This window comes from Sphaeramia orbicularis, chromosome 15 (assembly GCF_902148855.1).
Source record: "Sphaeramia orbicularis chromosome 15, fSphaOr1.1, whole genome shotgun sequence".
Classification (NCBI taxonomy): Eukaryota; Metazoa; Chordata; class Actinopteri; order Kurtiformes; family Apogonidae; genus Sphaeramia; species Sphaeramia orbicularis.
In genome coordinates this window covers 49,575,213-49,597,303 of record NC_043971.1, presented here as the reverse complement: position 1 = coordinate 49,597,303, position 22,091 = coordinate 49,575,213, and the positions used below count along the sequence as shown (strand labels likewise).

General features: G+C 41.3%; 3 protein-coding genes across 13 annotated transcripts in view; 2 read left to right on the top strand and 1 right to left on the bottom strand.

Annotated features, from left to right (window-relative positions):
• LOC115434379 (phosphofurin acidic cluster sorting protein 2-like) overlaps positions 1-8,536 on the top strand; it is an 84,823-nt gene extending 76,287 nt beyond the window's left edge. For 2 of the 4 annotated variants that reach the window (XM_030156301.1, XM_030156300.1), the window contains 6 exons: positions 2,083-2,125; positions 2,203-2,245; positions 3,530-3,668; positions 3,755-3,978; positions 4,562-4,675; positions 5,279-8,536. In XM_030156301.1, the coding sequence (XP_030012161.1) occupies positions 2,083-2,125; positions 2,203-2,245; positions 3,530-3,668; positions 3,755-3,978; positions 4,562-4,675; positions 5,279-5,394 (679 nt within the window). In that variant the 3' untranslated portion in view covers positions 5,395-8,536. The remainder of the gene's footprint in view (positions 1-2,082; positions 2,126-2,202; positions 2,246-3,529; positions 3,669-3,754; positions 3,979-4,561; positions 4,676-5,278) is intronic. The other 2 variants (XR_003937509.1, XR_003937508.1) reach the window with 2 other exon arrangements.
• mrpl2 (mitochondrial ribosomal protein L2) lies at positions 4,584-16,891 on the bottom strand. The gene is made up of 9 exons (XM_030156311.1): positions 16,811-16,891; positions 16,345-16,425; positions 15,418-15,586; positions 15,199-15,340; positions 11,954-12,069; positions 11,745-11,855; positions 9,484-9,557; positions 8,565-8,802; positions 4,584-4,717 (listed from the first exon to the last, which is right to left on the bottom strand). Exons 2-8 carry the CDS (start codon positions 16,414-16,416, stop codon positions 8,593-8,595), a joined length of 894 nt encoding a protein of 297 aa, XP_030012171.1. The 5' UTR covers positions 16,417-16,425; positions 16,811-16,891; the 3' UTR covers positions 4,584-4,717; positions 8,565-8,592.
• A 2,617-nt stretch (positions 16,892-19,508) lies between these two features.
• Positions 19,509-22,091, top strand: part of klc1b (kinesin light chain 1b) — a 55,452-nt gene continuing 52,869 nt past the window's right edge. For all 8 annotated transcript variants that reach the window (XM_030156305.1, XM_030156303.1, XM_030156307.1 and 5 more), the window contains exon 1: positions 19,509-19,600. The gene's annotated coding sequence lies outside the window, so the exon portion shown is untranslated. The remainder of the gene's footprint in view (positions 19,601-22,091) is intronic.

The window sequence follows — 22,091 nt, the reverse complement described above, 5'->3', positions numbered from 1 at the left end:
ACATTCATTACCTCCGCCCAAGGTTATTATCGTTAATGAAAAAACTAATGAAATGACAAAAACTAGAACTGACAAAACATTTTCGTTCACTGAAATAAATAAAAACTATAATTAAAAGGAAAAAAATGACAACTAACTGAAACTGTATTGTGTGCTTATAAAACTAACTAAAACAGATAAAAATTTTGGATAAAATTCCCTTTGTTTTTGTCTTTGTCCTGTCCAGGAATTTATTTGAATACAACACAGAAGAAGAGAAAAGATATGAAAAAACTTAAACTAATACTAAAACTAAGCATTTAGAAAATAATGAAAACTAATAAAAAACTATCAAACCAGCTCTAAAAATGAATTAAAACGAACTGAATTAAAGAAAAAAAAGTCAAAACTAATAAAACTAAACTGTAATGAAAAATCCTAAACTATTAGAAGGAGGTTCTGTTTTCATCAGGGTTTGTCTGTCCATGTGCAAGATAATTCCAAAAGTTATTGACAGATTTGGATGAAATTTTCAGGAAATGCTGATTCTGCCACAAGGAACAAATGATTACATTTTGGTGGTGACCGGCCGGGGGGTTGTTCTGCCTTGGCAGTGGTCTGAGTGCTTATCTTTTTGACAGATATGTTCATAGTTGTGTCATAGCGCCCTCTAGGTTCTGGAAAACACTCACATGTCTGTGTTATTTTGAATCTAGAATGCTGGTTCCTCCTCTATCTCCTCCTAAATTCTAAACTGATGGGGTTTCCTGGTGTGTCCACACATACACACACGTTTGGGTTCAACTCTTCTTCTTCTTCTCTTGTTCTAACATCCATCAACAGCTGTTTGTTTTGGTCATGTGACTCTAGTTGGACTCAAAGGTCTTTCCATTACAGTTTTGGGTCATAGACCAATTTAACTACGAACAAACACCTCCAACAACAACAACTATTCAGAGAAAAACATGTTTTGGGGAAATTTTTGTTAGATTAGACAAATTTATATGAACAAGTTATATTCAGTTAATTTGAGGGTCAATGGAGAAGGGACATGTGATCAGTACCAGAACCAGTCAGACCAGAACCCTTGAATGAATCCAAGTCATTTAAATAAAGGATCAACGCAGCATCAGACAAAAACTATCACCATCTGTGTAGAGTCTGAAACCACTGATCTGAGGAGTACGTTTAACGGAACATGATCCGGATCAGATCCAAACCCAACCATGTTGAGGCCAAATGCAGATCTGGTTTAAGACCAGGTGTAAACGGGTTCTAGTTGATACTAAAACCATCCCTTCCTGTTTATTTACACTAAAACCACCCGCTGTGACAGCGTTCACTCATGTTGTTCTTCTATGTTTATCTGTAAACTCGGATCCGTTGGTTCTGACTCTGCTCTAGAACTGGGTCATCTCTTCCATATGGTTCTGGATCGACCTGGTTTATGAGTTAGACTAGATGTTTAGTTTACCCCAGTCTGGACTATACCCAGGGTTAAAAGCCCCCCAGGACCAGATTCTACCCCCATCGTATCAGTCGTGATAACTGTTTTCCACATGTTCAGAGGTTCGTCTTCATCAGGTAAGTGACTGAAATCTGAAAAGTCTGAACAGTTACTTTGATTTTTTTCAACCAGAAAAACTTCACAAAGACCAAAGATTACGACCACACGCATTAAAAACAGAATAATATAATGCATTTGAACAGAATGTTGAATTAATTAGACTGTTCGTTATATAAGAAAAGTCTGAACGGTCTGAAACTTCAATAGAAATGTTCACAATAGAATAAAAAAGAATAATATAGAACAGAATGATATAGAATAGAACAGAACAGAGCTTTGGCGGTCACCCCGGGTCTTGGTCCAGTTGTGACCTTTGACCCCATCAGAGCTGTTGTGGTTGTAAGGAGCTCCTCATCCATCTCATGTGACCGTGACCCCTGGACGACCCCCCCCCCCCCCCCCCCCAGCCCGTCATGTGCCTCCTCCTCTGATGGGACATGGTTCCGTTCAGACCATGTCTCCTCCAGGACCATTGGCTGTTTGTGTCCAACCCGTCCTCCTCCTCTGGACACTCACATCCTCTTCTTCTGTTTCAGCCCCGACGAGGACTCGTGTCAGAAGTTTGTGCCATTCATCGGGGTAAGAACCGCTTTCACATCCGACCCATCAGAACCTCTGTGGACTTCCTTTAACACTGACCCGTTGTTCTGTCACAGGTTGTCAAAGTTGGGATTGTGGAGCAAAGTCTGTCGACTTCAGGTGAGGAACCAACGGGAAGGACAGGAAGACACTTTTAAAGACGGATTTGGTCCAATTATAGACATTCCATCCACAGAATTAACAGAACAACAGGCCTCATAGATATTATACACCAACAGACACAAAAAATACAGTAAAATGCACTAAAATAAACAAAAAAAAATATGAAAAATACAGCAAAATGCACTAAAATAAAAAAATACAGTAAAATGCACTAAAATAAACAAAAAAATATGAAAAATACAGCAAAATGCACTAAAATAAAAAAATACAGTAAAATGCACTAAAATAAACAAAAAAAAATATGAAAAATACAGCAAAATGCACTAAAATAAAAAAATACAGTAAAATGCACTAAAATAAACAAAAAAATATGAAAAATACAGTAAAATGCACTAAAATAATAAAAAAATACAGTAAAATGCACTAAAATAATAAAAAAAACAGTAAAATGCACTAAAATTGCTTTTATTGCTTGTTTTATACTCTCCTGTTTACTGTACAGCGTCCTTGAGTGCCAAGAAAGGTGCCCGTAATTAAAATGTATTATTTTTATTATCAGTGTCAAATAAACAAAAAAATATGAAAAAATGCAGTAAAATATACTAAGAAATATGAAAAACATACACTAATAGTTTACGCTACGTTTCGTCTCCTCGACCTGCTTTAATATTTGTATATATTTAATAATAATACATTTTATTTGTAATGTACCTGACATTTTTATCTAAAAACCTCAAAGTGCTACAGGCAGGGTACAATAAATACAATTAAAAGGGAGGTTAGAAAATAAAAACAAAAATAGAAAGCAAACAAGACAAATAAAAATCGTTACAAAAAAACAAAAACAGTTCAAACAGGTGAAGCATGCACAGACGTAGGCAGATTATGGATGCGTTTTTCTGAATAGAAAAGATTTTGGACGTTTGAGGCAACATTTTATCCCAAAGGTTCGAAACGTTTAATCCTTTTAGATCCTAATAAAATCAGTTCACATGTGACTGATCTGGGACCAGCTTGAACTCATTATTACTGTATTTATTTATTATAATTATATCCAGTTTAAACCAGTTTCTTTGTGTATTTTTCTGACATGATCAGTTTTGACAGTAGGACCAGATGAACATGAATAAATGAATCCAAACTCAAACTGTGTTCATGTGGACGATCATAAACTGAGCTCAGTGTTATCTGTGTCGGTGTAAACGGGTTCAGGGTTCCTCCGTCTGGAGAACCCTCCTCATGGTTCCTTTCATTCTGACATTCTGCTCGTCTTCTGTTCAGTCGACTCCGACGACGCCATGGGCGCCAACACCAGCATCCTGTCGTCCCCGACCCCCCCGGCGGCCGGTCCGTATGGGAAGGAGATCGGGGGGACTCCGCCCCAGTCGCCCTCCGTCTCCACCGCCTTATCTGGAGCTGGGTACGAATCCATCCGGTAACGCCGCCGCCACCGCCCTCTGTGCCCATGTGCGGACGGTGACCTGTGATTGATGCTTTGTGTTTCAGATCTCCATGTTCAGGAAGTGAAGTGATGGGTCTGCAGGTGGACTACTGGACGTGGCAGGGCCCCGAGAAGAAGAAGGAGGGCGACAAGAGGGACGTGGGCCTCAAGAACACCCTGAAGAGTAACTTCAGGTCCCTGCAGGTCAGCCGTCTGCCCTGTGGGGGGGAGCTGACCCCCCCGCCCAGCATGGCCATGACCGTGGTCACCAAGGAGAAGAACAAGAAAGGTGAGGGAGGGGCAGGGGGAGCGGCTAAACACAGCAGAGGGAGGAGTTAAATACAGCTGAGGGAGGGGTGAAACAGCAGAGGGAGGAGCTAAACACGGCCTGGGGGAGGGGCTTAACACAGCAGAGGGAGGGCTAAGCACAGCCTGAAGGGAGGGGCTAACTACAGCAGAGGGAGGGGCTAAACACAGCAGAGGGAGGGGCTTAACACAACAGAGGGAGTGGCTAAACACAGCCAGGAGGGAGGGCAAAACACAACAGAGGAAGGGGCTAAACAACAAAGGGAGGGGCTAAACACCGCCTGAAGGGAGAGGCTAAACACAGCCTGGGGGAGGGGCTAAACACTGCAGAGGGAGGGGCTAAACCTGACAGCTGTGTGTCGGTGGGTTTAGTGTTTATCCTCTTAAAAAAATGTCAAATGAGAACTGAGAATAGTTTGATGATTTCACTTTATTTGATGTGCTGTTGGAACAGAAACCCATGACGTGTAAAGCCTGGTCAGTGTTTGAATCAGCGTCTGATAAATGTTCATCTGTTGAACTGTACAAACCCTTCACTCTGATGTGGTTCTTTCTTGTTTCTTCAGTGATTTTTCTCAGTAAAAAGCCGAAGGAGAAAGAGCTGGACTCCAAGAGCCAAGTGATCGACGGCATCAGCCGCTTGATCTGCACCGCCAAACACCAGCACACCATGCTGAGAGGTGAGTGTGCAGCGCCCCCGGTGGACAGGACAGGAACAGGCACTGAAACAAGACACAATAAACAGGGAGTGAGATGCATAAACAACTAAACAACAGTCAGACAGGTTTAACTGATAAGAGGATTTAGAGAAAAAAATAAGATAAATGAGGCTGAAAAGAGTCAGAAACAGAATGAAACACGACAGCTGTGACTGTTTACACTGGGATTTAAGAGGAAAAAACATTCAAAATTCTCTCTTTGGCTTTTATTATTTTTATGGTTTTATTGTTTTGCATTAGTTTTATGTGTTTAGATTAAATTAGACTTTATTGATCCCACAACAGGGAAATTCACTGGTCAAAGCAGCACCAGGATAAAGGGCAGGAAAAATAAAGATAAACAACATGAAATAATAATTAAAAAAAAAATAATAATAATAATAATAATAGTTAATAAAACTAGTGACTCTTGAATATTTACGACAGTGGAATTGTAATATAAGTGTTTGTGTCGAGTATTTTGTCCAACTGTTGTTTTTAAAAAGTTTTACAGTTAGATTTGATTAGATAACCCCTCCCCTGTGACCCCGCCCCTCTTCTAACTCCCACCCTCTTCGTCTTTAGTCACCATTGATGGCGTCGAATGGAACGATGTCAAGTTTTTCCAGCTCGCCGCCCAGTGGCCGACCCACGTTAAGCACTTCCCGGTGGGGATCTTCGGATACACAAAGCCTGTGTGACCGTGGCCGCCGTCCGCCCGCCTCCAGAGGCCCCTCCCCTCAGAAGAGAAGCCGACTGGCCCCCCCGCCCGGTCCCGCCCACCCCCACCCGGCAGTAATAGTTTTCCTGTGGAAATCTGAACTGAGTCCCCGTGTCCGACACAGGTTCATGTTATGATGTTTCGATGTCGTTGTTGGTGTCGTCGTTTTTTTTGTTGTTTTTTTTACACACTACGAACAGAACAAGTAATATTTTGTAAAGTTTGTGCTCCCGCCTTGGAGCGATGCGGAGGTCTTTGACAAATTGCCACATTTGGATACTGGCAGCTGTGTTTGCACTTTGTTTTTGTTATTAACATGTTATTATTTCTGTGAAATCCTACATTTCTTGTGACTCTATAGACGATGGAGGCGTGTGATGGTGATGTGCAGTGGCGTGCGTGCGTGCGACCCTTTGATTCCGTGCTTGTGTTTCGTCGTTGGAAGTTGGAATATTGCTGTGAATCTCGATGGAATCCTTCTCTTTGAACTCAGTGCTCAGTTTTCTTACTTGTCCCTTTACTTTTTTCGACAAAGGTCAGCTTTTTGAGCAAAGATGTTTCCTTTTGTCCCGGCTTCGAAACACATGAATATAAACAAAAGTATTAAGACAATAAGAACTAATGTCATCTTATAGTGAGGATAAAACAGTTGAGTATATTTAGAGTTTAGTTTGGGAAAATAAACCGTCTGAGTTACTCTACAAACTAAGATAATAATTTAACCAAACTAATGATATCTATCCCATAATCTAAAACTCTATTCTGACATTAGTCCTTACTGTTTTGGATCCCAGACCCCTGTTAGAACAGAAACACCTGGATTCAACGGGTCCACAGACTGTGGTCTGTATATTGTACATCAGATCAGAACCGGTTTTGTGTTTGTTGAATGTACGACACATGAACCATCATTTATCACCATTCGCGTTTTATGTCGAAGCAGCGATAACGCCACAAAACCACCTCCTTCTGCCAAATGTCGTTGCGTCTTTATCGCATTGAGGTTCGTGGTCTTTGACGCTGTTGGCCTTGAGGTTTGTGGTCTTTGACGCCGTCAGCCTCGAGGTTCACAGTCTTTGACGCCTTTCACCTTGAGGTTCGTGGTCTTTCACGCTTTTGACCTCGAGGTTCATAGTCTTTGACGCTGTTGACCTCGAGGTTCGCAGTCTTTGACACCGTTGGCCTTGAGGTTCGCGGTCTTTGACACCGTTGGCCTCAAGGTTTGCGGTCTTTGACGGCTTTGACCTTGAGGTTTGCGGTCTTTGACAGTGTTGGCCTTGAGGTTTGCAGTCTTTGACACCGTTGGCCTCGGGGTTCACGGTCTTTGACACTGGTGGCCTCGAGGTTCGCAGTCTTTGACATCTTTGACCTCGAGGTTCGTGGTCTTTGACACCGTTGGCCTTGAGGTTTGCAGTCTTTGACACTGTTGCCCTCAAGGTTCATGGTCTTTGATGCTTTTGACCTCGAGGTTCATAGTCTTTGACGCCGTTGACCTCGAGGTTTGTGGTCTTTGACGCCGTTGACCTCGAGGTTCGCGGTCTTGACGGCATTGAACTCAAGGTTCGTGGTCTTTGACGCCGTTCTCCTGCCCCTATGGTGCTTCTTTGTGCCAAAGTCCAGTTGTTTTAAAGCTGACCCACCTGAGCTTCGACTCGGCCAAACATCGGTGTTTAGAACCCGAATCTGTGTCGCAGAAACTGACAGCGAAAAGTCATGATGCACATGTGGAACGAACTGGAACAGAACGCAAGAACAGTCAAATATATGAAGATGGAACCAAACCCACAGGTTTGGCCGATCAGAGCCTTTAAAACAGCAATAGTTTGTCAAACATCCTATCGCTGGTCTTAGTCAGTATTATTAGAGTTACTCTGAAAAACAGATGAAATTGGAGCCACATTTAAGAATAAAAGACCAATGTGTCCTTTTTAATGTTTGAGTCGATGGTAATGTCGACAAATAAACCACTATGATGATTTCTGTCCATTTTGAAGGCTGAGTTTTGCTCTGGGTTCAGGTTTTGGTGTTAAATTATTAGGAAAAACTCCAAACAAGAACAACCATAATAGAAAAGACTGATTGAAGATGAAAAGTCTGTGATTTTCCTTCATTTTAAAGAAAATGGATGCAATCTGAGTTTATTCTGCAAAATACTAATGTAAAATATATGTGGACAAAATATATATGATGAGTATATCAGCACAATATATGAATCTATGGTAATAACCTCTAGTTACACTGCGATAGGCGTGTTTGTTGGCCCCGCCCCGGTCCAGCCCCGCCCCGCCCCCGGTCACTGCCGGTGTGTGTGTGTGTGTGTGTTGGACGGTACTGCCTCCGTTCCCTTCGACAAATGGCCTTTGTGTGTGAGTCTGCTGATGCTTTTATAGGATGGCGTTTTTTAAAGTATTGTATATAAATCTATACAACCAGATGTACTATTGTGAACCGCAAACCCCACCCCCTAAGCCCCGCCCCCCCAGTAAACTGAAAGCACAATATATCCGACCTTTAGCTCCACGTAAATGCCAAATATTTCCACAACTCATGACGAAGTCGTTCAATGCAAACAAACACTATGGGTGGTTTGACTTTGTAAATGCACTTTGTGGTTTTTGGACCCAGGTTCTGTCGGACCGGGTCACACGTAGACCACTCCCTACAGACACGCCCTGCTTTGATTTGGATGCTGTGGTTTTTTTCTTTTCTTTCTTGGTTTCGAGGTCGTGACTCTGTTACTTCATTTTTGCCGCTGCTTCTCGTTGTCGTTGAATAAAAACATCGAGCGGCGTCTTTCATCGCATTCGACCCGGAGTTTGTTTTTGTTGTTGTTTTTTTTTTGCCCTGGTTCTAGACGTAGCGCGGGTGGCGTTAAACCCCCGGGTCGACGAGCGGCGCGCTGGTGTGTTGGCCTGCAGCGCCTCTCGTGGCTCATGGACACGCCCCCCAGTGTCTTTGCACAAACCCTCTTTAAAGACATGACAGTATTTGAACTTTACCACTAAAGACATGGTTCGTCTGCATGTTTGACCTTAGATGTACATATGTTTTGGATTTTTATATGGTTGGTTTCTTTCATGCTCACAGGCAGTTGTGTTTAATAAAGTTTTTAATCTTCTGTACAAACGGCGTCTGTTTTTTTTCCCTCACCAGAACAGGGGGCGTGGTTACGTTGGTTTCATTTGGCCGACAATGACGGCAGATTGACGTAGCTCTTCATCGGGGGGAGGGGCTTGATCTTGCGTCCGGCCCAGCCCCCTTTCCTCTGCCACAGTCCGCTGGACGGACGCACGCCGAGCCAGCGGTTGCGTCCGGCTTTACCGATGATTTGTTTGTTGTGGTCGATGTTGGAGACGCGTCCCACCGTAACCATGCAGGTCTCCAGGACCTGCAAAGGATCATGGGATTGGTTCATCCACATTTACCCCACTGGTTACCTTCGTAGCAAAAATGTACACGCAAAAAAAAAAACTGATCTAAAAATCAGACTTTTTTTTTTCATAAATCTCTTACTCCACTTCATCTCTGCTAAAACAACCAAACATTCGACCATTTTCAGGATTTTAAGCCTTTAAAGGCCACTTTAATTCCACTGGTTGACAATTATTTATAAATGATCTGCCTCAGATTAAACATTTTAATCTGATTAATTGTTAAACTAATGACCACAGTGTTAGTTTGCTGCTGTTTTCCAGGTATATGATGGTGTGTTCTAACACATATGTTGGTTTGTGTCCATTTATCCAAAAGATGTATTCATGTTCCACTGATAGAACCTGTCCAGTCCATGTATTGTCATGTGCAGACAGTGTTTGCAGTAGATCTGGTCGATCTGACTCTAATATTCCTTTGGACTCAAACCCATTTTATCATTAATTCCAGACTGGATCTGTGAAACTACAACTAGACCAGTGGAATTTGAATTATAACTTATTACAAAACAGACACAAAAACTGCATATTTTCCATCAGATAAATATACATAAACCTCATGGAATAAACCGCAAGAGGACGAAGAGTTAAGAACCTGATGTGGTTCTGACCCGGGTTCTGAGTCCAGATGAACTCACCTGAACCTGCTGTTTGGATGGAAGCTGGACGATAGCGGTGCCGTTGACTTTACGCAGCAGAACTCCACTGGTACCTGAAACCAACAGAACCAGAACCAACGTGTTAAACATTTAAAACAGAAGAAACAAGGACAATGAAGGTCACAGTGACGGGTTTGTGTTGGAGATCAAACTGGATTAAAGATCTGAGAACAAACGACACCAATGAAATATGAGAAGAGACATTACATCAAATGTCATTTAAAAAAAAAAAGAGACCTCCCCAGCTGAAACGAAAAGGATGGAACAAAAAAATAATGTTAAAAATACAATGAAATAAGATGGAAAAAGTGCTGAAAAACAAAACAAACGATGCAAAAATAAGATAAAACCAAAGAAAAGGATGTAAAAGTTGGAACAAAATTAAGACTCAAAAACATGGAAAAAAGTTAAATTTGGAGAATTATATAAAAGAGACTCAGACACATTGTTTTGGTAAAATATAAAATCGAGTTTTGTAAAACTCTAAAATAAAACCTGGTGAATAATGATAACAGATTTAGTCCATGTTCTGAAGTTTAAAAAAAATGCTTTACATCATATTCTATATTTAAATAAAACACAGAACATGGACTAAATCCAAAACTGAACTGCTGGTTTTCCCAGCTAAGCCAACCATACAGCAGGACATCTCCATCAGTATTGGCTCCTACCAGTGTAGTACATAACCTGGGAGTCATGATTGATAATCAGTTGATCTTCACAGATCATGTTGCCTCTGTCACCCGATCATGCCGTTTCACTCTGTTCAACCTAAGAAAGATCAGGCCATACCTAACCGAACAGGCCACCCAGCTCCTGGTGCAGACTATGGTTATCTCCCGCCTTGACTACTGCAATGTTCTTCTTCCCAGCTTGTGTTGACAGACCACTACAGATGGTCCAGAATGCAGCAGCGCGTCTGGTCTTCAATCAGCCTAAAAGGGCACATGTCACCCCCTTACTCATTGAGTTACACTGGCTACCCATAGCTGCCCGCATCAAATTCAAATCTTTAATCCTAGCCTGCAAAATTCTCAGTGGGTCAGCTCCTACCTACCTAGGTGCACTGATAAAAGCTTATGTCGCCCCACGACCACTTCGCTCACCTGGGGAACGTAGTCTGGTGGTCCCCAGACCTTGCACAAGACAATCCAGGCTCTTTTCATGGGTTGTTCCACGTTGGTGGAACGCTCTACCAAGTGCTACAAGAACAGAGGCATCCCTGCCTATCTTCAAGAAGCTCCTGAAGACCCAGCTCTTCCGAGAGCACCTCCTATCCTAGCACTTTCAAACATTCCATCTTAAATATTCTAATAAGGTTTTTCCCAGGATTATCACAGATTCTTCCAGGATTATTTCTGGACCTGCTGCGGTGGTCCTGCCTCTTCCCTGCCCTCATCATCACCACTCACTTATCCTCAACTGCCTCCATGTGTCTCCCCCTACTCCCCCCTTCTCCCCCTCTCCCCCAGTCTCTATCTCTATCGCTCTCTCTTCTTTCTCCTTCTCTACTCTCTCTCTTTAACCCCAACTGGTCAAGGCAGACGGCCATCCTCCAGGAGTCTGGATCTGCTCCAGGTTTCTGCTGTTAAAGGGAAGTTTTTCCTTCCACTGTCACCAGTCACAAGTGTTTGCTCCTGGAGGATTCTGCTGGGTTTCTGTAAATTGGCTTAGAGTCTGGTTTTGACCAACTCTATATATAAAGTGTCATGAGATAACTTTTTTTGTCATCTGGCATTATATAAATAAAATTTGATTGATTGAGTGATTTAATTGGTTTTCCCCTGTAAAGTCACTTTGGAAAAAAGCATCTGCCAAATGCATAAACATAAACATAAATCTGTCACCATTATTCACCAGGTTTTATTTTATAGTTTTGCAAGTCATTTTTATTTTTACCAAAACAATGTATGAGTCTCTTTTTTACGATTTTGCTAATTTTACTTTTTTCCATGTTTTTGAGTCATCATTTTGTTCCAGCTTATACATCATTTTCTTTTGTCTTTTATTTTCTTTCATCTTTTACTTTTTTTTTTTTAAATACTTTACTGTGTTTTATGGTCGTTTTTTATTCTATTTCACTTTTTTATTTTTTATTCATATTTGATCCTTTTTCATTCTCTAACTATATTTCGTTGTATATCATTGATTAAAGTTAAGTTCAATAAATAGGAGTAAAAGGCTCCAGACGTTTACGTGAATCTGGGACGTGTTCATAATGTGGTTCTGGTCCGGTTTACCTGCGGCCCGTATGTACTCCGCCCCCCTCCCTGGCTCCACCTCCAGGTTGTTGACCAGCGTCCCGATAGGCAACGCCCCCAGAGGATACGCATCGCCCTCATTGGCCGAAACTGAAACGTCAAACAGGAAGGATACGTTAACAAACCAAACCTGAACTGGACCCGGGTCTAATCGGGTCCAGGGGAACCAGAGGAACCGGGCCTCGTACCTGCCATGCGTCCGATCACTCCAGATGTTTTGATGATGGTTCCCTCCTCCATGGTTTCCGTGGCGATGATCCACCGCTTCCTGCTTCCTCCAGCGACCAGTGCGATGTCGGCCGATCTGGATCAGAACCAGAACCAGAAGGACTGGACTTCAGCCCGGTTACAGACACCTCACTCTTTAACTCCACTTCATCTCAGACAAAAACATGTTTTACTTTATTTGACACAAACTTCAGCCTCTGTTTCAGTTGTTTTTGTTTTAACCCTTTAAACCCGTTTGTATCATATTTGCTCCAGCAGGTTCTCAAACCTTTATCTAATCAATTAGATCAATACTTTCCTTATAAACATGTTGTGTTTACATCTTTTCTGCCCCCTGGTGGATTATCAGACCACTGCAGATGGTGGAAAGGCTTTGTTTTTCCAATATGGACGCTATCGTTAAATCATCCACACATTTTTTGCAGGAAAGTCTTTGGAATTTTTAAAAAGTTACATTAAGAACATTTAGATTGTTATTTATGTTTTTAACAGAAGTCCTTCATGAACTCAAACTGTGTATAGTTACTTGATAATTGATTCTTTATCATTCAGTTAAATGTGTGTATTAGATCCTGCAGGTATTTAAGGCATTTTATTTTATAAAAATAGGACCAATGGCCCTGTAGCTTACCGGCCAAATTAAAAGCTTTGGGAAATGTATCCAGATGCCATTTATTATCACCCAGTTATGTGTATTTATTCTATTACAGAAATAGCCCATGTTTTGGTCATATTCCAATCAGATCTGTCAAAAATTCAAATTCCAACTTGATATCATTGATACTTACTGATTTATTGGATCAATCCACTTCCTATCTGTTATAATGGGAAAATTTTTCAAAGTGGCACCAAATCCAGAATCAGATCCGGATCAAAATAATTTCAATACCTTGTGCTGACATCATCATACAGAAGCTGTACACCAAGTTTGAAGTCAATCAGAACTGGAGTTTCGCAGAAAAAGACGATTGAAAGTTTTGTAACAGAGGACGACAGACGCCGCATGACAACAATAGTTCAGAGGTTGTGCTAGACATTTTTATTGTCCGTCATTTTAACGGACAGGGTTGTAAAAATTCCGTCATAACACATTATTATTCATCATTTCAAATTTTTATTTTTTAATGATAAAGAAATATATTTAGTAGTATTTAATGTTCAAAAACATCTCAATGATGCAGCAGCTGTAGTTGCTGCTGGCTGATAAACCAACATGGTATCATGAGTCGCATAATTATATACGTCACTTTTAATTGGTGTGTTATGCACTGAGGGTTAGAGTTCAGGTTATGTGAACCAGAGATCTACGCACAAATTTACATGCCATCTAATAACACATGAAAGGTAAAAAATGCCTACATATAGCACACCAAATGACACTGGCGTATTCCTTGCTTGTCCGTCATCCTTCACCGCATCAGTCCCTCTTTTTTCACCGCGTTTATTAATGCCATCATATTTACTGGGCTTTCTAAAATAAGGACACTTGGCTGTCTGCACAGTTTGCGCTAGCAAAGTAGCATCTAATTTTGGCTAAAGTCAGCAAAACAACGACACAAGACTGGACACTGACTGATTAATATGCACACTGACACCAACGGGACAGGGAGTCTACTACAGGTGGACTAACTGGACAGGGGGTCTACTACAGGTGGACTACCTGGACAGGGGGTCTACTACAGGTGGACTAACTGGACAGGGGGTCTACTGCAGGTGGACTAACTGGACAGGGAGTCTACTGCAGGTGGACTAACTGGACAGGGGGTTTACTACAGGTGGACTAACTGGACGGGGGTCTACAACAGATGGACTAACTGGACAGGGGGTCTACTGCAGGTGGACTAACTGGACGGGGGGTCTACTGCAGGTGGACTAACTGGACAGGGGGTCTACAACAGATGGACTAACGGTGAGTCATGTGACTGCAGTACTGCTGTTGTATTCAGTGTAGTTGTGAACAGTGGTGCTGTTGGTTCTATGCAGGTGGATGCTGTTCTGGACTGTTTGATGCCTTGTTCACAGACAGACAGACCAGCGATTCTGCGAGCAGGTTCTGTTCACAGTGTTGTGTGAAAACTTTCTTTGGTAGTGTTATGAGACTGGTGTGTGTGTGTATGTGTTTGTTCCTTTAAGTGCGAGAGCGGTGTGTGGCGCGTGCGTATGGTGTGAGTGGTCGAGCAAGGTGAGGGAGCGGCAGTTTTGAGTATGAGTGTGTAAGAGGACAGAAGGAAAAAGTGTACAAACATCGATATACTGTGCATAAAATAAAAGCTGCTGTCTTCCACTACTGGCAAGGGAGTTAACCCGACATCTGTCAGCCAATAAGCTAAAAACACCAAATATGATACAAACAAATATAATAAACAAAATGATTTGGATAAACGTTTTTGTGTTTTATTAGCTTACCAGCCGACAGGCCATAAGCTACTGTCGTCATGCAGCGTCTGGCAGCATCTGTCATCATCTGTCATCGTCGTCTGTTACAAAACTTTCAATCATTTTCTTCTCCGAAACTACAATTCCGATTGACTTCAAACTTGGTATACAGCTTCTTTATGATGATGTCAACAAAAGTTAGTGAAATTATTTGGATCCAGATCTGATTCTGGATTTGGTGCAACTTTGAAAAATTTTCCCATTATAACAGATAGGAAGTGGATTGATCCAATAAATCAGTATCAATGATATCAAGTTGGAATTTGAATTTTTGACAGATCTGATTGGAATATGACCAAAACATGGGCTATTTCTGTAATATAATAAATACACATAACTGGGTGATAATAAATGGCATCTGGATACATTTCCCAAAGCTTTTAATTTGGCCGGTAAGCTACAGGGCCATTGGTCCTATTTTTTAATTTTGTTAGAAGGTTGAATAAACATCATAATTCCAGAAAATGTGAATTTTGTGATTAGTTTTTTGACTGATCAAGTTTTACAGAGTTAACAGTAAATAAACTCAGTCCCATCGTTAAAGCATCTGATTAGTTATAGATGACCTGATTAGTTATAGATGATCGGTTGTTTTTACTGATTTTGTTCTAGTAAATTGTTGTTTTTCTAGTTTTGCCCCGACCCCAAAGGGCGTGGTTTTTGGTTGGGGGTTAATGAACTGAAACCATCTGCGCTCCTTCTACTGGTCTTGGTCCTGTTGGTTGTATCATTCCAGACCCGGTCCTTGGTCCGGTTCTTGGGTTCTCACCTGCAGGGGTCGTATCGGACCTCCACCACCCTCTCCTCGAACGGTTTCGCCTCCTGTCCGTCTTCGTATCTCAGCCTCTGGAAGTCGACCCATCGGTATTTCTGCTTGTGTCCGCCGCCGATGCCATGGGTCCGGATCCGTCCTGTTCAATGACACAGAGCCGGTTGGGTCCAGTTTGAGTCCTGAACCTTGAACCCAGACTGAGGGTTTGGGTCTGACCTGTGTAATCTCTGCCTCCGGTTTTCTTCATGCCGATGGGTTTGACCGTGTATTTCTCCCTCTGCTTCCACTGAGCCCGGTTCTGATCCAGAACGGCCGTGGTGATGAAACCTCTGCACGGTCCGACCCCACAGAACCACTGAGGACCCGGTTTAGTCTGAACCACAGCCTGACAGAGACCAAAACAGGAGGGCTGATCAGGTTCTGACTTTAGAAAACACCTGCACAAAAACTGTTTTACTGTTTCTGCTTTTATTCATCATCTGTTCATTAGATTTAACGACTTTGTAAAATCCAACAACAGGAGAAAACATTTCACAACAAATATATAACAAACATGATGATGTTTGGAGAAAGGAAGTGCTCACCTGTTTTATTTCACACATTTTTTTTACAGAAAAAAAAAAAAATTTCAATCTGCTTTGAAACAATGAGGTTTTTTTTTTTTAAATGAGTTCTGATCCACTAATCCTATCAATCCAAGTCAATAATTGGCGTTAAATACAGTTCATCTTTTCATGGTCATCAGATATGACCATATTTGGACATTCAGAGACTCCGTAGTTACCGTGGAAACACTGTCATCTTCTCCAACATTGATTCCCCAGTCAAACCCATGGAGTTGGATCAGTGACAGTGGATGGACACACTGGGTTTATGATCAGTTAATGACAGATTGGACTGAAAAAGGCACTGTTTATGCAGTTTGATCTGTTTCTGATAGAAGAACCATCAACTTTAATCTGAGCTTTAATGAACATCTACATGATCAGTGAATTAAATATAGGAAAATACAGGATTTTCACTCAAGAGCCTAAACTACAGAAGATACTACAATAATTAATGAAAATTAATCCCTAAGGACCAGTTAACTGTAGAATTAAAGCAAACAGAAGCTAAACCTCTGAAACCTAGATGATTGTGTACCTGAGCTGAGAGCAGAGCAGGCTGGGACACAGACAAGGACCGAAGGGCTCGAGTTAAACAGGACACCGCCATCACAGAGACCTGAAGAAGAAGACAGGACAGAGACAGAAACAAAAACAGAGACAGGAGGAGGATGAAGGTGATGATGGACACATTCACTGCAGCTCCAAAGATATTCTGTTATACCTCAGGTGACATATCATACCTCCCATTTTATGTTTTTTTAACGTTTGAGTCTATTCTAACTATTAATACCACTATTAATAGTCTTCTCATATTGTTAATAAATGATAAATAACAGTAAAATGTGAGCTAACATTAGCTTACCATGTAGCAGCTAAGCGACAGGGTTAAACAAACGCAGCCGAATAACTTATCATATTTTTGTTTCTATTCTTTGATAAGTTAACTCAGATAGATAATAATGTGATATAGCATTTCCAAGTAAAAATATATGTAATTCTACCTTGTATTTTAACTTATTTCATCCCAAATCCGCTCTTCGGCGTCCTTCACAGGCTGCACGCTGTGTCGCGCGCTAATGACGTCACAGAACCGATCCGTCATATGAGTCTGTGTGTAAGTGCATTTCTGCTCTGATATAATCTTTAAAATTGATCTTAAACAATATATTTCAAGTATTCAATAATCTGAAACTAAAAAGGCTATCAAAACCACTGATCTATGTAACATTTAAAATTTCACGTAAATTGATGTATTATTTCTGCCTGTATATTTTGTTCCCTGGTTCTGTTCTGTTCGTGTTGTTATATTAATATTGTACTGTATTCTTTGTGTTTCTAATGTACTCTGTTTAACAGAAAATAGATAAATATGGGGAAAAATTATATATATAAAAAAGAAATTAAAAAGAATTCTGCTCTGATATTAAATTCTTCATTCAAATTTCTCCATGTGTGATACTGTGGGAATTGTTTTATGTGTTTTTGAAGACACTTGACGGTCCAGATATTGCGTTTGGACACATTTAATTTGCGAGTTTTTGGGGGGTTTTTTTTCAGTTCATTTAAACACTTTTGGTTCATTTCACTTTTTATTTATCTACTAGTGACACATTTTACATGTTTTTTATTCTTAATTTTTTGATTGACTGATTTATTTAGATTGTGTAATTTTATTTGATGTTGTTATATCCAGATCAGCTCACACAGTAAGTCTAGAACACAGAAAACAAACACACTCATACTGTTGAACTCATTCTACACTTCTATGAAAGTATCATACATACACTATATTGCCAAAAGTATTCACTCACCCATCCAGATAATCAGAATCAGGTGTTCCAATCACTTCCATGGCCACAGGTGTATAAAATCCAGCACCTAGGCATGCAGACTGCTTTTACAAACATTTGTGAAAGAATGGGTCGCTTTCAGGAGCTCAGTGAATTCCAGCGTGGAACTGTGATAGGATGCCACCTGTGCAACAAATCCAGTCGTGAAATTTCCTGGCTCCTAAATATTCCACAGTCAACTGTCAGCTGGATAATAAGAAAGTGGAAGTGTTTGGGAACGACAGCAACTCAGCCATGAAGTGGTAGGCCACGAAAACTGATGGAGCAGGGTCAGCGGATGCTGAGGCGCAGAGTGCGAAGAGCTCGCCAACTTCCTGCAGTCAATTGCTACAGACCTCCAAACTTCATGTGGCCTTCAGATTAGCTCCAGAACAGTGCGCAGAGAGCTTCATGGAATGGGTTTCCGTGGCCGAGCAGCTGTATCCAAGCCATACATCACCAAGTGCAATGCAAAGCACCGGATGCAGTGGTGTAAAGCACACCGCCACTGGACTCTAGAGCAGTGGAGGTGCCTTCTCTGGAGTGACGAATCACGCTTCTCCATCTGATCTTCATCATCTCAATCTGATGGACGGGTCTGGGTTTGGCAGTTGCCAGGAGAATGATACATTGTGCCAAGTGTAAAGTTTTGTGGAGGGGGGATTATGGTGTGGGGTTGTTTTTCAGGAGCTGGGCTTGGCCCCTTAGTTCCAGTGAAAGGAACTGTGAATGCTTCAGCATACCAAGACATTTTGGACAATTCCATGCTCCCAACTTTGTGGGAACAGTTTGGAGCTGGCCCCTTCCTGTTCCAACATGACTGTGCACCAGTGCACAAAGCAAGGTCCATAAAGACATGGATGACAGAGTCCGGTGTGGATGAACTGGACTGGCCTGCACAGAGTCCTGACCTCAACCCCATAGAACACCTTTGGATGAATTAGAGCGCAGACTGAGAGCCAGGCCTTCTGTCCAACATCAGTGTGTGACCTCACAAATGCGCTTCTGGAAGAATGGTCCAAAATTCCCATGAACACACTCCTAAACCTTGTGGACAGCCTTCCCAGAAGAGTTGAAGCTGTTATAGCTGCAAAGGGTGGACCCACGTCATATTGAACCCCATAGACTAGGAATGGGATGGCACTGAAATTCATATGCGAGTCAAGGCAGGTGAGCAAATACTTTTGGCAATATAGTGTATATTTGATTACATCTGGGTGTAAATCTGGGCTTTTGTCCTTTTTACTGCTCGCCACTGGATAGAGTCATTATGAAGAAAAATGTACCTAGTGTTTCCACTAGATGACGGTGATCGCCCTGAGAGCAGTGTATTTATATGTGGTACAATAATGTAACACAAAGTAGTCAGACTACAATCATCTGCTGTAATCACAGTATTTCAGTAACTAAACTCATTATTTGTCCAAAACTGCTCTTGTTACAACTTCTTGTATGTGTTACCGCTTCAGTGTGAGGAACGGTTGTATATTTATTAGAAAAATGAAGTTAAAACATGTTGTGTTCGGGCTGTCGACAGTGAAAACACGTTTTATTGTCACTGCTTTGGTTTTTCTAGCGTCCGATGAAAACAGCTGACTGTAGTTTCATTATTCAACCACTAGATGTCACTGTTGGGCTTTTTTTTTTTCTGTGATGGCATTTGGATAAAAACGAAATAAATAATTAATATCCATTAAGTTCTAAATTTTCGTGTGTAATTTTATTCCCATTCATATCTATGTATGTATATGACATAGACCCTGTCAAAATAAATTTAAATCAAAACAAAATTACCGGAACATAAACCATAAAATAAAAGACAGACAGACAGATAGAGTATCGAAAACAAAACATGACGTCAGATCGTCTCAGCCGCAAAGGATTGTGGGAGAGCCTTGCCGTGCTGGAGACATTTTGGAATTAAAGGGGCTGAGTCTGAGCTAGCGTCAGTACTAGCTCTCGGTAAGTCCGCTGTTTTCTCGCTAAATTGACCTTATTTAAATACTGTATGTGTCTGTTTGTTGGGGTAGCGATAGTTTAAGGCACTGTGTCCGTAAGCAACATGTTTATTGGGTTAAAACAGTGAGAACTCTCAGTAACTCGGAGGGAGTGGTGAGGCTAGCTGCTGTTAGCTAAGCAGAGCTAATGCTAGCTAACCCGCCGCCGACGCGAGAAAGTGGATGAAAAAGCCGCTTGGCTGTGGGTTTCATCGGCGTTAGTTGTCATTAAAGCAACGATCCCACGTTTAGAATATGATTTAGATAGGCAACGCGTCCTCTAAAGCTGATTTGATGCATTTGTTAGACAGAGACGTGTTAGAAATGAAGATTGAAAGCAGCCGCCGTGTCGGTCCGTGATGATTCTAAAGACAAACCAGTGAAATGATGACCTGTTTCAGCATCTGTGTGTCCAAACAGAGGGTGATGGGTCATTCTGTGGTCTGACTTAACTGTTTACATCCAGGACAGTGGGTTTAAAGGTTTGTGCAGAGTCATTAACATTTACAAAAAACGATGTTAAATCCAACATTTGTACTCGTATGAGATCAGAGGAACAGTAACAAGTGCATCACTTGTTAGTCACGCATCTGTCTGGTGTTATCTGTCCGGTGTCATCTGCTCACATTGTCCAGTGAAGGTCTAATGTGCAATCAGTCGAGTCATGCAGGTAGACAGTGGAGCCTCATCCTCCAGGAGCTGCTTCAGAGGCTGATGGATGTGCGTGTACATGAGTGGACATCATTTCCCTCCTGTGTCCCCGCCACACCCTCTGAAGCCTGGCTCTGCTTTGTGTCTGGAACAGAGGTCTGAGGATGGGATGGAGCAGTGTCAGACTTGATCAGGTGGACAGGGCATGCATCGATGCTCAGCTGGTTCAGACCCACTGCAGTCTGACTTCAGGCCTGTTCTCAAGGGTTTCAGAGGAGTAGGTGTGGTCTGGGCTTCAGTTTTCCCTGTGGTTGTTGAAGACTAGGATGAGTGAGAGGGGGTGGGGGTTATGGTACTGAACTAAAAAGGTGGGTTTTCACATCCTGTTGGTCTGTGGCTCCTACTAATACATCCACTGTTGATTAACCTGACAGATTCAGATGGATCACAGTTTGACAATGTAAAAAAAAAAGGAAAAGTTTCCTTCAAAACTCAGTTTGACGTGTTCTAATGTAGCGTTTGGTCCCAAAACCAAAAATATGACGTGTACTGTCACAGAGGTGTAAAGAAACAATATAAATCCTATTTTAGAAGCTGGACTGAGAGCAGGTGAACTCTGTTACTGAGATAAACTGATGGATCTATGGCTGGTGAATCATGTTAGCTCTGTTTGGATCTTTATTCATAGAAGATAAATAAGAATAGAAGCAACAGCTGCATCCATTCAACTCCTTTATCTAGTTAGATGTACTGCTCTCCTCTGTGTCCTGCATCTAAGCCTCATCATGGAAAACTCTGGTGTCTGTGATTTTAATTCCATCTTTTCTCTTAATCTGGGCTCTGGGCTGCACTATGACATCCATTTAGTCACTGAGGAGCTTTAATAAGACTACATATCCAGCTGTGAACCAGTAGTTTAGCAGAAGAACGAGCAGAGTTCAACACTCAGCTGTATCTGTAAGATCTAGAGTCAGAAGGTGTTTGTGTCGTCTGTGACGCAGGTTGGACTTCAGGCCTGGAGGGGCATCATCACACTCATATTGTACTGTTTGACCTTTGGTCCTCCTTCAACCATGACTCATGTAAAACATTCATAAAGTTCATTTCCTGGTTGACAACAGAATGACCCATACACAGTGTGTACAGGGGTTTTCATGGTGAAATATTGACATATTTACTGTTTGGTTCTGAAGTGGTTCATTCACCAGGTGCTGTTACTGATGTGTTGTTTTATTTGTCCTATTTTGGAAAATGGAGCTGAAATGATCATTATTGTGATATAGTTTTAGTACAGTATACATTTTTATTTGTCTTTATGACTCGTTAATTCCATATGTTTTTAGTTTAGTTTTGTTTTTGTGTTGTTTTACTGAATTTTATCGTGTTTGTCTTGATGTTTTTATTCTTATCATAGTTGTGGATCTTCTACCTCTGTGTTTATGGAACAGGAAACAAATGGAAGACTAAATGGATGTTTGTCGTGTTTTATCTTGTACTTTAGATTGTTTTTGTTTATTTGCATGTCTTGCAAATAGTTAAAAGTGATAAACTACAGACTGCCCAATAGTGTCATTGTAAAGACAGATATAAAGGTGATTTATAGAACTGATGGTTAAATATTGGAGGATATAAAGGCAGATAAAACTGGTAAATTTCAGCTCCAAAGGTGGACTGACTTAAATGGAAGCTGAATAACTGTTGGACTAAGTTAAAGTTATAAATACTTGTATGTGTAGGTGATTCTACTTTTCTCTCATAGTCAATAATTCCTTGTGCGAGGCCTGTTATTGGCTGAGGGAGGCAGA